This window comes from Grampus griseus (assembly GCF_964374135.1).
Source record: "Grampus griseus genome assembly, chromosome: 13".
NCBI lineage: Eukaryota > Metazoa > Chordata > Mammalia > Artiodactyla > Delphinidae > Grampus > Grampus griseus.
The window spans coordinates 80,471,695-80,488,713 of NC_139007.1; the positions used below are offsets into that span (position 1 = coordinate 80,471,695).

General features: G+C 45.1%; 1 protein-coding gene across 1 annotated transcript in view; it reads left to right on the forward strand.

Annotated features, from left to right (window-relative positions):
• Positions 1-6,959, forward strand: part of FNDC1 (fibronectin type III domain containing 1) — a gene marked incomplete at its 5' end in the record, with an annotated part of 97,088 nt that extends 90,129 nt beyond the window's left edge. Inside the window, 4 exons of the mRNA XM_082669391.1 lie at positions 699-728; positions 1,505-1,666; positions 3,026-3,148; positions 6,299-6,959. Of these exons, the coding sequence (XP_082525517.1) occupies positions 699-728; positions 1,505-1,666; positions 3,026-3,148; positions 6,299-6,414 (431 nt within the window). The 3' untranslated portion in view covers positions 6,415-6,959. The remainder of the gene's footprint in view (positions 1-698; positions 729-1,504; positions 1,667-3,025; positions 3,149-6,298) is intronic.
• Positions 6,960-17,019: the final 10,060 nt, after the last annotated feature.

The following is a 17,019-nucleotide window of genomic DNA, read 5'->3' on the forward strand; positions in this document are numbered from 1 at the left end:
GTGGATTCATTTGCATCTTCTAGAATTTTGTATCAACAGAATTATACAGTGTGAGTTCTTTCGTCTGGCTTCTTTCATGTAGCATCCTTTTGAGATCCATCCATGTTGTCATATTTATAAGTAGTTCATTGTTTTTTATTACTTAGCAGTGTTCCATTGTATGTGCCACAGTTTGTATCTATTCACCTGTTAATAGACATTGGATTGTTCCTACTTTTGGACTATTACAAATAAATCTGCCATGAGCATTCATGTACAAGTATTTTTAAGGACATATGCTTTCATTTCTCTTGAGTAAATACGCAAGAGTAGAATGGATGGATTGCATAGTAGGTGTGTGTTTTTACTTTTTTAAGAAACCGCTGAACTGTTTCTCCAAGATGGACACATTTTAAAACATAAATGAGTATTGAATTATTTTGTGGTACCCAATGTCAAAATATTATCGTCAAGGACCCACACCATCTATATAAATAACAAGACAATATAAATAGAAAAGAGTATTTCTTGAAAGGAAATGCCTAGAAAGTAAAAACTAAGGGAATGTCTTGGCATCTGTCAAATGAATCTTATACTTTCTTTATCTATTCTAGCTTGGGTAGTTCTTTTAATTACAAAAAAAAAAAAAAAACCATTTCAACAGTTGCATGGCTGTGTGATGTAATAGTGAAGTCAATTATTTCTTTTTCCTTCTACAGATAATCCTTTGCTTGTTGTGAGGCCACCAGGTAAGTTTCTCTTCTTGATAAACTTGACATTCTAGTAATCAAGTTGAATATTGAATATGAGATTGTTATGGTTACAAGTAGACGCGCTGAACCGCTTTTGTATTTTCGTAATTTTCTGACAACTTCTATGGTTTCTTTGCACCCATCATCCTAATCTAGGGAAAAGCATGTTCTGGAAATTTTTAAATAGGGCCATAGCAGCCAATATCTATAAAAACCATTATGGGTGGCCAGTATCTATGAAAATAGATAACTTTATTTTCATAACCCCTTTGAATATTTTAAATTGCTGAAAAGATAGCAAAATGCATTAAGTGTACGACAAAATTTTACTTTGTTTTTCAAATAAACCAAGAAAGACCTATTGCTTAAGTTCAAGACTGGTCTTATGAGTGACAAGAACAGGAGGTGCCCGTGCTGAGGGATTTTGGGGGTGGGGAAGTAGGGTGACGTGCCCTGCAAGGTCAAATTTGCCATTATAGCTTATGTTCCTTAGCTTAAATTAGGCTTTTTCTTACTCTGAGAATCCTTTATAGAAATGCAAACACGTTAACTGCATTCAGGTACAAGGAACTCCCCAGTTGTACTTCAGTACAAAGAAAGAAGAGAAAAGACAGACAGACAGAGAGGGAGACCACTGGGAGGTGGGAAAACTGCTCAGAAAAGCCCTGAGAGAAGGGGAAGTCCCAGTGAATAAATCAAATTCTCCGGTATTTTGTGCAAGAATAAACACTGTGAAACGCCATGACTTAGAAGGTGTGCTGTGTGTCGTCCAGGTGGTGAGCCCATCTGGATCCCATTTGCTTTCAAACATGACCCTGGCTACACGGACTGCCACGGCCGACAGTATGTGAAGCGGACGTGGTACAGAAAGTTTGTGGGAGTCGTTCTTTGTAATTCACTGCGGTATAAGATCTACCTCAGTGATAACCTGAAAGGTAGGTCTTTAGGGATGCTGTGCTATGGGAAGGTGTGGAAAGCTTTTAGTTTATTAGATGCTAACTTGACATAGCAGGTGCATCAGAATGCATTTGAGGTATGGACCCATCACATCTCAGTCTGGCTCAAGTGCAAGCCAGTTTTGCAGGCTCTATTCTGGAGTGACTAGTATTTACATTGGTACCCAGGAATATATGTATATATTTTAAATCTACTACTTTTTAGGAATGAAATCCAAAATTCTCTTAGAAACTTAAAGGCCGTTTTTCTTTGTTGTTAATCCCATAACGTTAACAATGAAGAAAAACGGCCTTTAAGTTTCTTTAAGGTATGAGTGTAAGCTGGAAGTATTGAGGAGAAGTACCCCCTACGATTTTTGCCATTGGAACAACTTTACAGGGAAACAATGTGGATGGTGAAACATATATGAGGTGCACTATTTGTTCTGTGTCCAAAAATTACACTGTTTTCATCATGGTAGGGGATTAAAACAAAGAATAACATAAGTATTTACTTTGAATACTAACATTTCAAAGTACCATTTCTCCCCCGCTGGTTTTAACTCACCCACTTACCCAAAATTGTTTCGTATTTCAAAATTTGCACAACTTTTAATTTTTCTAGTACATACATTTAAAAAGAAAGAAAACTTGCCCTCAGCTGGTTTATATTTTGTCAGACGTCAGTTTTCTTGTTGTTTTGTTTCTTGCTGCTGCTCATCATTTCTAGATAATGTCAAAATCTCCCCAACCATCCCCCACCCTTGCAATTTCTCCGTGTACATGCCTCTCCCTACAACCAGTCTGTTCGTTTCTTGCTGCTGTTTTTTCCCTCTTGCACACTGTCCTTTTGCTCCGGGAGAGGCTACACAGCCATGTCTGGTATCCCAAGGTTGAGAGAAACACCTTTGCCCTACTGTGCAGCTCTGGTTCAGGACCAAGGACAGCGCCTCGTGCTGCAGACACACCCCCTACTTCTAGTTATGTACGAAAATAATTTCTTCTATTTTTTTCTAGATATTCATGCTTTTCATAATTATTTCATGATACATTCTCTGCCTATCAGAGTTTCCTCCTTGTTTTTAAACCAAAGAGTAGAAAGGTCTCCCATGTACGGGCTGAAAATGCCTATAATATTAGTAGTTTCCATTTAATGAACACTTGCTAAGTATTTAGCACACACGAGCCTGCTGAATCCTTATAACACTTTGAAACCGGTGCCATTATCACCATCTTTCAAACATGGAAAGTGCGACACACAGAGCTGAAGTCATGTGCCCACTTCAAAGCTTGTGCAAATCCTTCAGCCAGCGCGGCGGTTCTGGAGCAGTCAGTGACTCATCGCCTTCCTTTATGCAGATACATTCTACAGCATTGGGGACAGTTGGGGAAGAGGTGAAGACCATTGTCAATTTGTGGATTCACACCTGGATGGAAGAACGGGGCCTCAGTCCTACATAGAAGCCCTCCCTACCACTCAAGGTAATGTGAACCAAGGCCCAGTGTAATATACTGGGGGGTGGAGAGGAGGGCTGACATAAGGAGAAAATTCACTGTAGCTCTGCATTTGGTTTACCATTTGAAGGTGGATATTAGCAGAATTTTGGAGCATAAAAATAAGGAAGAAACAAAATACTCCTACCACATGCTGGGTTTAGGGTGAGCCTTGGAGAGGTAGGGACACAAAGGAATATTAGACCTTACCCCTACCCTCAGGAAACATGGTCAGTAATTGGGAAGGGAGGATAAATATGTGAAAGGTAACTAAGAGCAAGCAACTTAAAGTACAAATAATGACAAGAGTTAAGTCACATAATTGTCCCATTGTCAGGTAATTGTGCAGATTATAGTTACTCTCTGAGTTCAAAGGGTGGGGGCTGGGCTTCCCTGGTGGCGCAGTGGTTGAGAGTCCGCCTGCCGATGCAGGGGACACGGGTTCGTGCCCCGGTCCAGGAAGATCCCACATGCCGCGGAGCAACTGGGCCCGTGAGCCATGGCCGCTGAGCCTGCGCGTCCGGAGCCTGTGCTCCGCAACGGGAGAGGCCACAACAGTGAGAGGCCTGCGTACCGTAAAAAAAAAAAAAAAAGGGCGGGGCTGCCGCTTGAGGCTTCCAGGGAAGGCTTTCAGAAGAGGCAGAGTCTGAGCTGAGTCATAAAAATACATGCAAAGATTAGAGGGCCTTCCAGGTGGAGAATGCCATGAACAAGAGTCCAGGGAAAGAAAAAATAAACAAATACAAACCAACCATGATATGCTTCAGGAGATCATGTATCAGCTATTTCATGATGGCATTGCAAGGTGAAAGTAAGTGTATTAATCTCAAAGTTAACAACATGTAATACATTACTAACTGCCCCAAGCCCCCAAATAAACAAACAGAACAACTGAATGAAGTCCAGCAGTTTAGTGACCTGGCATTTTTTTAAGATATAAGATGCTCTGATCTTTAACATTTTTTAGTTTGGAAAAAAATACCATAGGTGGTACAAAGATTACCCATTTTCAAAAAATTAAGATACATTAAAATACACAAAACAGTAAAACAAGTATGTTAGGCAGAGTTCTCCAGAGAAACAGAACCAACGGGAGATGGAGAGAGACAGAGGAGACACTGGAGACAGAGGTGGAGAGAGGGAAAGAGAGAGACAGAACAAGATATATGTTAAGGAACTGGCTCTATGATTGTGGAGGCTGGCAAGTCCAAAGGCTACAGGGTGGGCCAGCAAGCCTGCTAGAGACCCCGGGAAGAGCCAATGCTGCAGTTAGTCCAAAGGCAGGCTTCTGGCAGAAGACCCCTCTCTTCAGGGAAAGTCAGTCCTTTCCTACTAGGGCCTTCAACTAATTGGGTGAGGCCCACCCACATTGTGGAGAGTAATCTGCTTTACTTAAAGTCTGCTGATTGAAATGTTAATCTCATCTAGAAAATAATTTCACAGAAACACCTAGAATAATATTTGACCAAATAGCTGGACGCCATGTCCTAGCCAAGTTGACACAGAAAATTAACAATCACAATAAACATACATAATATACCACATCTCTTAATTGTTTCAGGATCTTGCAGGGCCCCAGGGTTAGTATTAAATGCATCATTTGTATTTCACTGTGTTTCTGTGACTGTTGTCATGGTTTTGGCTCTGAACAGAGGTGCTTGTTCATCAGAAACTCACTGGCGGAATGGCAGGTAACCTTTCATCTTACAAGAGGACACAGGGCCAAAGGGGTGAGAGCGGTTGTTGAGTTGCCAACATTTTTTGAGGAGGTTGGAGCATCACTTCTTCTTGAAAGGAGAAGTGGTCAGAACTGCTACAGGATTCTTTCCTCTGAGAGGTTTACGTGAAAGATCTGAAAGTCTACCGCGGATTCCGAGAGGTAAATCTTGGAGGCCCGTGGTTCTAGGCAAGTCAGGGGCCCCAGATTCCGTGGGAATCTTGGTTAAGGTTGCTTGCCCAGCTCAGGGCCTGCCCTACTGGGAGTGCTCCATTGTGATTGACTAAAATGATCCTCCTCTGTGGGGAGAGAGAGAGAGAGAGAGAGAGAGAGAGGTGTCACACATGTGGAGACTGGATTATCCCCACAAGTCATCCTTGGGATAAACCTCAGAGGGTGGGTGTTGTGACTCCACACAAAAATGGTCGTATTTATTTGGAAGTAACTTTTGTCACAAGAGCAACTTATCAGAAATCTTCTGTCCGAAAGGAGATTGTTAGGATGAGGCTTCTTCCAGTTGGTTCAGGTGCTTTTGATGCTACGATACAGACACCAATTCCAAGTGTGGGTTCTTTTCCCGCACCACCAGGCAATTCTCCAACACCAGCCGGTGCTCTACAGTTCAAATCTGTACTGAAACCATTTACCCAGAGATAGCATCAGATGCCACAGTTTCAGACCTCAGTCCTACAAGACTGCCCCCTTCATGCACCTTAGATGCCAATCACAAGTCCACCGTGTCACCTGTCCTTCTGATAAGGACAGGCTATAAATCAGAGGTTCCCGTGACCCCCTCTTTGGATTTGATTAACTTGCCAGAGGGGCTCACAAAACTCGGAGACATTTCACTTACTAAATTGCGGCTTATTATAAAAGGAGGGAACTTGGGAAGAGTCCGGCGGAGGAGATGCTTAGGGCAAGGTATGGGGAAGGGCAGGGAGCACCCACGCCCCTTCGAAGCACCACTCTGCCTGAATCTCCGTGTGCTCGCCAGCCTGCAAGCTCTCCGAACTTGTCCTTTGGGGGTTTTCTGGAGGCTTCATTACATTGGCACAATTGACGAAATCATTGGCCAGTGGTGATTGAGCTCAATCTCCAGCCCCTCTCTCCTCCCTGGAAGTTGTGGGCGGGGCCGAAGGTTCCCGCCCACAATCACGCGGTTGGTTCCTCTGGCGACCAGCCCTCATCCTTAGATGCTTTCCGAAAGTCACGTCATTAGCATAAACTCCGGCGTGGTTGAACAAGGTTTACTGTGAACATAATGATGTTCCACACAGCTTTATAGCTCTTGTCACTCGGGAAATTCCAAGGGCTTCAGGCGCTCTGTGCCAACAATGGAGATGAAGACCTAATATACATTTTCTGTTATAAATCACAATATTACTGATTATTCTTTCCCTTTCTTTCCTTTTACCTTCCAGGCTACTATCGCCAGTACCGCCAGGAGCCAGTCAGCTTTGGCAACATAGGTTTTGGAACCCCCTACTACTACGTGGGCTGGTATGAGTGTGGGGTTTCCATACCAGGGAAGTGGTAACCACAGGACGGTCGTGCTGGCAGCTCGTCCTGCCCGGCCCCCTCGACTAACCTGCACTAGGGCCTGTGAGCAGGGAGAAGGGATGGTGTCCCAAGCTTCACTGTCCCCAGTGTCAGCAAGGCCACACGGTGGACACCGGACACTTCAGGCATCTTTGATCTGGAGCTCAGTCCTACTTCTTGGCCTGGACCACACACAGGATTCAATGTTGCTGTTAACTTTGCTTCTCCACATGTTTTGCTTATAATAGCTCATCCCAGAGACGGCAGACGTGCGCAGCTACCAGGACGCCTGGTGTGATTTTCATACTTTTTAGGCACAAAGTTCAGACATTTTGGTATCTCCAGGGATCAGCATACACACGCTGTGCTTGCTTTGTGGAACACCACCCATGTTCTTTTTTCTCACTGGACCCCTCCAAAAGTAGCTAAATTTAAGCTTTGGATCCCTTTCTATGCAGTAGAACTGAATTACTAAAAATGCCACCAAAGGAAATGTAGCCTACTTAAGATTTATTCTATGGACTTAACCCACCACTAGACCAATTGTATCAAATCTTACTTGTAAATTCTCAATTTTGATATATATATATATATGTATATATGCATATACATATCCACACTTGTCTGCAAAGACTGATTAAAATTGCTAAGTTTGTACTTGTTCACTAGATAAATGTGTGTGGGACTTTTTGGAGCAGAGGTGCTGTATATTAACATCTTTTTAGAAGGGTCCAGAGAACAGGTACTCTGTATAACACGGCAAGAACGGCAAGGCACGTGTTCTTCCTGTGAGCGCTGCTGAGCTGTGGAAATGACTGGGATGCAGCGATGCTAGCTGTGAGCCGGTGGCAAACTGCGTGATTGCCACCTTCCATCCTCGTGTGAGAAATGGACTGGTGGTCTCTGTGTGGACACATCCAGTCAGTTTCCAGATTAAGATTTTAGGTCCCAGATGATTTTGAAATCCAGTTTAAAAAGACTTCTTTTGCCTTTCCCGCCTAGCTCAGTATCTACTCCTTGAAATAGAAGCATCTTAGCCCTCTCAGCTGCACCACGAGAGGGTTTATCTAATGACACTTTAGTTCTTCTTAAAACGTCGTGTCCTTTCCACGTGAGTGGCACCTCCGCGTCCTCAGGCAGCTCTGGGGAACGGAGGGTTTGTCTTCCCTAAGTTTCAGGGTAGAAGAGCCAGTAGTGGGAACGAGCCAGAGGCAGACACGCTTCTGGGGCCCGGGGGCTGTGCCACTACGTAAATGATGTAATGGCAGAAAGTGTTCCACCTACTGGAATCAGTTATTTTCGGTGCCAGCAGCGTGTTGAGGTGAAGCCTGATGGGTCCGGTAGGTTTGGAGATAAAACAGGAAACAAGTCACTGCGGGGTTTTTGTGACGGGGCAGCGGGAGCTGACATCTTCCCCAGTGGCCACAGTTCCTTCTTCTACGGTAAACGACAGTGAAGAAAATGCAGGCGTTCTGACAGTCTGGGAAAATACTAGAATAGGAATCTTCTGGGTTTCTGGGGCTCTTGTACATAAAAGGGGAATTGTTTCAAAGGGTGTCTAAAAAACACCTCTTTTCCACACTAACATTCAGACATGCTTCACAATAACAAGCAAGGATAAGATCTTTAAATATAAGTGAATTTTCCTAATAAACCCATCTTTGTTCTGGGGCCTCCCGCAGAAGAGATGGGGGATCAGGTCCAGCATAGAGGTGCAGGCATCTCTCCTCCGTGATTCACACTTTCATACACTAAACGTCGTGTTCCCTGTCGGCCTCACCCTGAAAGGTTTTACACTCATTTCATACACAGAAGGACACGTTTCCCTCAGAAGGATTTTATCCTTACTTCCCAGAAATACAAAGATTTCACTGGTGTTCATTCAGGCAATGTTTTTTGAGCCCCACCTGGAACCTTAGACTGTATTTGATTCTGGAAAGCTGAACTTTGATTACAAAGAGATGTTTGCAGTTCTTTATAGAAATTACTGCAAATCCCAGATGATAGCACAACCGAAACAAAAACACTGAATTTATACAAAAAGGTGATAGTATTCTCAATACTCTTGCCAAATTAGGTTATGCAATAGTTCAAATGAGTCCACCACAGTGGTCACATCAAGTTTCTAGTGCTGTGTGGTCCTGGAGGACACGTTTTAGGGACTCCATTGGCAGCAGGATGCCAAGAAGGGGACATTCAAGATAGTAGAGGGTCTGGAAACCATTCCATGTCAAGTTAGAGTTTAATTACCAAATGAGCCTTGTTGGAAAATACTGAGCTGTTCATTGCTAAAAAACCTTAAATATAGCTGGAAATGTCTAAACTAGCAATTTGAGGCCCTCAGCCTGTTTTTAATTGGCCTGTGAGCTCAGAATGGTTTTTCTATGCCTTTAAAGGGTTGTAAACAAAACAAACAAACAGTCCAAGCAAAAACACCAATAATGTGCAATGGAGACCATGTGTGGTTCCAAGGCCTAAAATATCTACCCTATAAGACAGTCTGTATAGCTGTAGATAAGAGTTTTCTTGAGGTTTAAAGAAGGCTTTAGCAAAGTCCAGATTTTAAAACTAGCACATGCTACGTAATAGATGTTTGTTGGCCCTTCTCTGACTTGAGTTGTGTTTATTATCTAACTAGCAAATCTGAACTCTGCATTGAGCAGTTGATCCGGGTCCCCCAGTTTCCTGTCGGTCAAGCCCTCTGTGCTGTGGTCTAGGGAAGTATTATGGTCTCTAGGGGACTTCATGCATATTTAATATAACCATTTGGTTAGAGCATAATTTCCAGCTTTTACCAGATGAGTTTTGACTTATTTTTTTCCCCTTTTTGACCTATTCAAGCCATGTATCTTGGTCAGTTCAGGAGAGTGGGGAATTTGAGAATGTGGTGATGAATGGGGTTAAAACACGTTTGCCTCTCTGCACAGAACACAGATCTTAGTCACTATGTATAATTATAACCCCACTGGTGGTCCAATAGTTAGGACTCTGCACTTCCACTGCTGGGGACACGGGTTCGATCCCTAGTCGGGGAACTACTAGATCCCGCATGCTGTGCAGCGCAGCCAAAACAAAACAAACAAAAAAATAAAGATGAGGAAACGGAAGAAAAGGACTGTTCAAGGATACACAGCCTCAAACTGGGTGGATCCGGCCAGAATGAGCCTTGTGAGTGGTTCCTTTCAGTATATATAGTTATCTTAAAGTCAGGTAGAAAAGTAAAACTCAAACAATGCAAAAATCCTTCCTTAATGAAAAGCACAAATGTATTTCTTACAAAATTCTAAAACAACAACAACAGTAAATTCCACCCATAGAATCAGCCCACACTTCTGCAACAGAATACAGGTTGTAGGTGCCTTAAAATCATCTCCTTAAAATGTAACTATCTTGCAGTTGGAGACAAGAAGTGAGTCTAAAAATATCTTCCCAATCACCCCATGTCCCCATTCTCAGCTTAGGCTGAGTCAGGAAAATTGTACGAAAACACAAAGTGTACTCGTCACGAATGGCGATCGAGTTTAAATATTAATTGTAAGATGATCAATGTGCACATTTAAAAAATCATGATGAGAGCTAAGCACATAAGGATTTATGATAAAAGGGAAATAAAATCAACACAGAAATGGAGGCTGATAAATTTAACACACACCAAAAATCCTTGGTCCAAATTGGGAAAGCAGTTCTCTCTCAAGAAGAGATTGTTTGTTGGCCAAGAACAGAAATGCCCCCAAGTTTTAAGGAAAGGGTTTAAGTGAGGTTGGACCACGTAGTCTCAGGACAGGGAATACCTTGCAGGAGGTGCTGCCAGGTCGTGGAGGTGAGCGAGCAGTTGTTCTTGCCTCCCTGTCAATGAACAAACACGCACCCCTCCAGCCTGCCAAGCCGTCTGACTCCCTCTCAGCTCCCGGTGGTTTTCTGCAACTGTTTGTCAGACCACGCCCATGGTCTTCACGCTCCACCCCGCGTCGCCACTCACCTCTATCCGCTTCCCCTCCCACTTCGGGAGACCCCACCTCACTCCACCAGGCAGATGGCAGATCTCCACGCACCTGCAGCCGCGTCCATCCTGCCGTCCTCACAAAGAGCTGCCCCCTCCGGCCCAGGACCAGACTCTGATCTGGAACTGCAGTGTCTCCCTTTTGAAAGATCCTTCCCCAACATTCAGACGTGCTTAGTGCTTCTCATTTAAAAATTTTTTTAATTCGAATTAAAAAATTTTTTCAACACCCGTGGTCCCCTTCAGCTACTCCCTTCACACTGTGCTGGCTTTGAGCTCAGTTCCTGAATTAATCACCCCCATTCCATCCCCTCACCCCCCACTCCCCTGTATTTCTTACACAGCCACACCCTGGCCTCTCACAGCTCAGCTCTCCCAGGTCTCTCCTGGTGGCTACATCCTGTGGACACTGGTCAGGCTATTTCTGTTGTGATCTTTCGGCGGCACGTGACAGCGTGTCCTTCTTGAGCCATCTCCTACCTGGATCTTCCCTCCCAGCTCCAAAGGCATCCGAGCCTTCCTGGTCCTTGTTTAAGGGGCTTTGGTATTTCAGGGTGACTCTGGCCACTTTCTCCCCTGGCTTTTCTTTCAAAAGCCTAAACACATAAAGAGAGTATTTGAGGTGGGGGAGGAGGAAGGTGGGTATTATGGGGTCTTTGTGGAGTGGGGGGAAGATGGGTAAGAGCAGTGCAGGAGACATCCCCCCAAGACAGGGGGAGGATGCTGGTTGGGGTTCTAGGAGGAGCAGGGCCCCACAGACCTCTCTCTCTCCATCTCCCTGGGAATACAGCGGGGTGAGGAGGACCGTGGGGAGCTGATGAGGCTGGACCTGGGTGAAGGGAGGCTTCCAGCTCACCCCATCCGAGCCCATCCCACCCCACGGGGCCGGGAGCAGGAGGGTGTCTGCCTTCCAGGGCCATGGAGGCCTGGGTGGTGGACACTGCATTAGTGACAACCATGCCTCTCTTTCACAAAGCAGATGTCAACTGAATCCAAAATACATGCCGGACATCCTTCTAGACCCTTTTCCAGGCTGCAGGGTGCCCAAAATACACACGATCCCTGCCCTCATGGAGACTGTATCCTCACGGGGCAGGCAGAAGACACACAAGCCAGTAACCAGGTGTCAGCTGGTGGAAGTGAATGGGACAAATAGAGCAGATGACTGTGTCATGGGCAAGTGGGGACCTAAAGCAGCGAAGAGGCTCCTCAATGGCTGGAGAGAAGGGAGGTGGGCATGGAGGGAGCACCAGCAACACCTGAGACCGAAGTGTTTCTGCCTTGGCATGTGGGATCTCAGACTTGACTTTTAAAGGCAATAATAAAATAATGCTCATTTTCTGGTCTTTGAATTCAGTAGAACTAACCTAGTCGACCTAGTTATTGTTGCTAAAACTTTGACACCGTAAAGGAAAATGTCTTGTTCCTGTCCCACCCAAGGGAGGGCTGACCCCAATCCAAGTCCACCCATCCAACTAATCACCCATCTTCAAGATCCACACATCTAGGGGAGAGGAGAGGGACAGCAGGGGTCGTGCACCCAGAATCACCCAGCCGGGCCTCGTCCCTCCTCTCAACAGTGATTGGCTACTGACTTTATATTTGGGTGGAAAAAGGGTCCTTTTGTAATTTTCCCAGCACAAAAGGCATTTACCTCATGATGAGCTGAAATCTCCCTTCCAACAGGAAAATTAATTGGTGTCTACCTTTCCTGGAACTTTGCCATACCAGTTTCCACTCCTCACTGAATTACCAGTTTTATGAAGGCAGAGGCTGTAACAGAGCAGGACCCTATGGGGCCTTCCCAGAACAGATGCCCCCCCACCATGTCATCTGCCTGCCTTTTGTCTGTAGAAAAATTCTAGTCAAAGAATAAGTTTAATCAGAGAAGTGAGAAATTGCAGAAAGAAAGGAAAACAGTCAGGCAAGACACAATAATCATAGTTTAGCCATTAAACGAAGTCAAGGACTTCTAGTTCCTCCTCAAGAGCGATAGGTAATATCCTGAGTCATAACCTTTGAGCTGTTTTTTAGATACCAAAACCCCCACCAGGTGGAAGAAGTTAACTGTGTGCTGCCCACAAGCACGGAGACCCCAGACTGGCTGGAACCAGAAGGTTGATGATATTGACTCCCAATTACATCACCACGAACCAGTCAGAAGCATGTCCACAAGCTGATCACACACCCCACAATCCCCCTCCCTCACCCTGTTTTTAAAAACCTCTCCCTGAAAGGCTTTGGGGAGTTCGTGTCTTTTGAGCACTAGCTTCCTGGACTCCTTGTTTGGTACCTGCAATAAATGCTGCACTTTCTTTCAGCACAACCCAGTGTCAGTAGACTGGCTTTACTGTGCGTGACCAAGCGGACCCAAGTTTGGTTCGGTAACAAGGCCACCTCTGTTATTTCATTTACTATATCACATCCTGCCATCTAACACAGAGCCTGGTGCTCTGTGCTCTTCTCTAAGTGCATTTCTTCCATGTGTCCTACTTTGTGCACTCTGCTGGCCCTGTTCACTTTGTTTCAGAGAATTTGAGGCCAAGATCATTTTCTCAAGGAAGTCCCATTGCCATGGAGAAATCTGTCCAGTGTCTGACAATGGTCCTCTGTTAGCTTATTTCCAGTTCTGTGACAATGTTTTTGGTTTCTGTGACTTTTTTCCATTTAGAAATTGGAGATGAGATACACTGTAGGTCATTTGTAACATAGAACCTGGAATATAAAAGGTTGGTAAATCAAGCCTATTTCGTTTTTTTCTTTCTATCTGATAGCAGGGAAACTTGTAGTTGGGCAAAAAAAAAAAATTGAGCAGGGAAGGAAAAACCCATGCAAATAGGGGTCCCAAGAAGTTTACTCCTTCCCCTGTCTTCCAGAAGGCTGGTTGATGCCAGGTAGTAGAAGGGCCTGGGTGGGAGCTGTGTCTCAGGCTAGGGAAGAGGTGGCGAGAAAGATTCTAAAGATGGACTTCTATGTTGACTTCTTGCCTTCCTGCTCCTCTCTGGCCTGTCTTTCATGTCTTTGCAGTCTACTTGTACTGGACAGGACCCCTCAAAGCACCTGCAATTTATACTTCAATCCACTGTCCCTTTCTGAGAAAAGCAGCTTTGTGAAGGAGCAAAAGTTGGCTACACTGTCCAATTCTCGTTGGACAAGAACAGTTCTGGAACTATAGCATGACAGTAGGGAATGCTGAGATGCATCCATCAGATTACATATCCCTTATGGAGTTGATAGGTAGGTAGATAGTAGATAGATGAATGGATGGATGGATGGATGAATGGATGGATAGATAGATAGATAGATAGATAGATAGATAGATAGATAGATAGATAGATAGATTAGGGAGAATAACAGCATCAAGATTTTCAACAGTGATACCAAGAGAGAGGCTCAGGGAGCAAGAGAGACGCCGGAAGAGCCACGCTGGTCTACAGGTACCACATCTGTCTGTTTGGTCCAGATGTTTGCTCTCAATCAGAAACCTTGGTTTCTGCTCCACAAATTCTTCTCTATCCTTGCTGTCTGCAACTGTTGTCCCATTTCTTCAAAGATGATGCAGCCATCTGAGCAGATATAGACCTTATACATATTTCATTAATTAAGCAAACATTTATTATTTACTAACTTGTAGAAGGCCCTGTGATGATGGATTAGTATCCCACCAGTAAACAGATGTCACCTTCAAATTAGGATAATTAAAGGAGGTTTAAGAAAGGGATTGTTTATGTAGGTGCAGGTGGAGAAGCACAAGGAATAGTGCACCAGTGGGCTGTTACTACCTGCAGCCTGGAGGGCCAGAGGGATGAGTGGTTGGCAGAATCCAGGAGAGTCTGACAGACAAGCCCAGCTTTAGAGAAGTGATGACCTCACTCCATGGATCAAGCAACCCTGCAGGGAGGGAGCCCAGGTTTCCTCCTGCTCACTCTCCTCCCTTCCTTTTCTCTTTCCCCTTCCTCTCACCTTCCCTCTTATTTCCTGCCAGGGTCCTCGTTACCCAAAGCCACCTGGAAGCCAGGTGGCAAGGAGGCTGGTTGATGAGGTTGAAACAGGTTGGCTCATGCCACAGAGAGCAGGGTGAAGAAAGGAAGAGAGCAGGTCTGCAGAGACACGATTAGAGGCATCCACCACTTGTGGGAAGTGATAATGCATTTTTTGCAATCATTCGTTACTTTCGGCCCATTATGATACCATTAGCAAAAATTAGTTAAAGACAATTTTTAGAGAGCTCATTTAAATAGAAAGGTCCTTCACACTCCCTTTTCTTCTTGGAGCTGGTAGACTTTCAAGGACATTTAGTTTAAATCATTATACAGTTAAGGAAACTGAGACCCGGTAAGCTGAAATCACCTGCGAAAGGCACACAGCTAGTTACAGGCCCTGCTCTCCCAGCAGCAGGAATGGCAGGTGTGAGCACCTGGCTACCATTCCCATTTCCCTGATTGTGAGGGACATTGCTAGTTGATCAAGGCAGAAGAAGCTGCATCACTGTCAACACTGACCTCTCAGCAGTGCTCTCAGTTGAACAGCACCCGTAGTCAAATTCAAACATGCTTGCGGTCCCCACACTACACTGTCTCATCCCTGTAAATGTCTCTTGGGCTTTTTTTTTTTTTGGCCATGCCGCCCAGCCTGTGGGATCTTAGCTCCCCAATGAGGGATCGAACCTGTGCCCCTTGCAGTGGAAGCGTGGACTCCTAACCACTGGACCGCCTGGGAATTCCCAATGTCTCTTAGTGTTGATTCCTGACAAAAACTAAACTTTCATTCTCAGGGCCCCATATTATGTGGTTGGAATGGAAGAGAAATGATAGTTTGAATGAACTCAGTGTTTTCCACCCCAGGTTTTGCCTTGGTTGACAAACTTGGCTTTGTTCAGCAACAGGTTCTCATTTAGTTCGATTTATCAAGGATTTGCTCAGCGTTTGTTGGGTACTCAGCACTGTGCTGTTTGCTGCTGAGCCCAAAGGGAGAGAAGCTGGGTTTGTTGCCCTCAAAGGTCTAGTCAGCTTCGGGGGAAAAGCACCCACGCCTCGCCCTCGCGCGGGGCTGAACCTGGGGTTACTCCTCCCAGCCGCCTCCTGTGAGCCCAGACTCAGGAGCGCTCTGTCTCCTCCCGTGTCCGTCCCTGCGCATGTGCCGCGCATGCACTCTTCATGGCCCTCCCACCTGGCCCTGCGCAGGCATCGCTTCCGGACCACCCGCCACCCTAACAAGACCCCAGTAAGCCCAACCCCACTACCCAACCTTGGAAGGTTTGGAGATGTATGGATTTGCCTCAGGATGAAAAAGTGCAGCAGTTCACAGATGGATCTCGAAAGCTCCCTATGGGAGCTGGTCCTGCCCTAAGATTCCTTCAGGAATGGCTGTGTATGGCCAGCTGCTCCCGGGCACTACATGCCCACGCTGGCCCAGGACTTCACGGGACCCAACTGCAGACCCAGGGCCATGTCGGGAGAGTGGATGCAACCTAGCTTGTGCCCTCAGTACCTGGTGACGTTTAGCAACAATGTCAGGCTTTCTCCACTGTTCAGCGTTTATCCATCCTTTCTTTAATTCAACAAACTTTCCATGACAACAAGTGCCAGGGAGTGTGCATGAATAACAGACACATAGAGTTCATGCCCATCTCAGAGTTCACACTCTACCCTAAAACAATACTTGAAAAACTGGACTTTTTTTGAAGCTTGGTGAAATAATATCTAAGTGATGCGTATCTTATGTTTGTTTCTCTGTGTGCTGTCATCTCTATTGTTCTATGCCGTGTAAAGCACAGCTGCTTTGAGACTCTCTAAATTCCATTTCCAACGTTTCTGGGCTGCCTTGTTGTATAGGAAATATTTATTTGGTGACGACTGCTCTGTTCAGCTTTTGATACTGAATTGGAAAATGTGGTCTCTCCTTTGGGAATGTTCTGGTTAATGAAAAACAAATGGTGGCCTGAGAGGTACAAAGCTTGTTGACCAGTCCAGAAGATTTTCTTGGTATAAATTCACGGCTTTTTCTGTAGTCAGGATATTTCATGTACTGACTGAGTTGGAATATACCTTGTAATCTGCTTCACAGTTCAAATACAAGGTGAATACCATTAATACATCCACCCATACATCTATAATAGCCAATTGTCCTTACTAAGTTCCAGAGACCTTTCCAAGTACAGATTCATTCTTTGTTTTCATTTTTTATTTTTAAGCCATTTTATTGAGCTATGAGTAACGTACAAAAAGGTGTGTATAATTAATATATAAAACTTGATGAGTTTGGAGATAAGTCTACACTTGTGAAACCAACACCACAATCTATGCCACAAACATATGTCTCACCTTCGAAAGTTTCCTCACACCCTCTTTATTTATTATTATTTTCGCATGTGATAAGAACACAGTGTAAGATCCACACTCTTGGGGCTTCCTTGGTGGCGCAGTGGTTGAGAGCCCGCCTGCCGATGCAGGGGACACAGGTTCGTGCCCCGCTCCGGGAAGATCCCACATGCCGCGGAGCGGCTGGGCCCGTGAGCCATGGCCGCTGAGCCTGCGTGTCCGGAGCCTGTGCTCCGCAACGGGAGAGGCCACAACAGTGAGAGGCCTCGCGTACCGCAAAAAA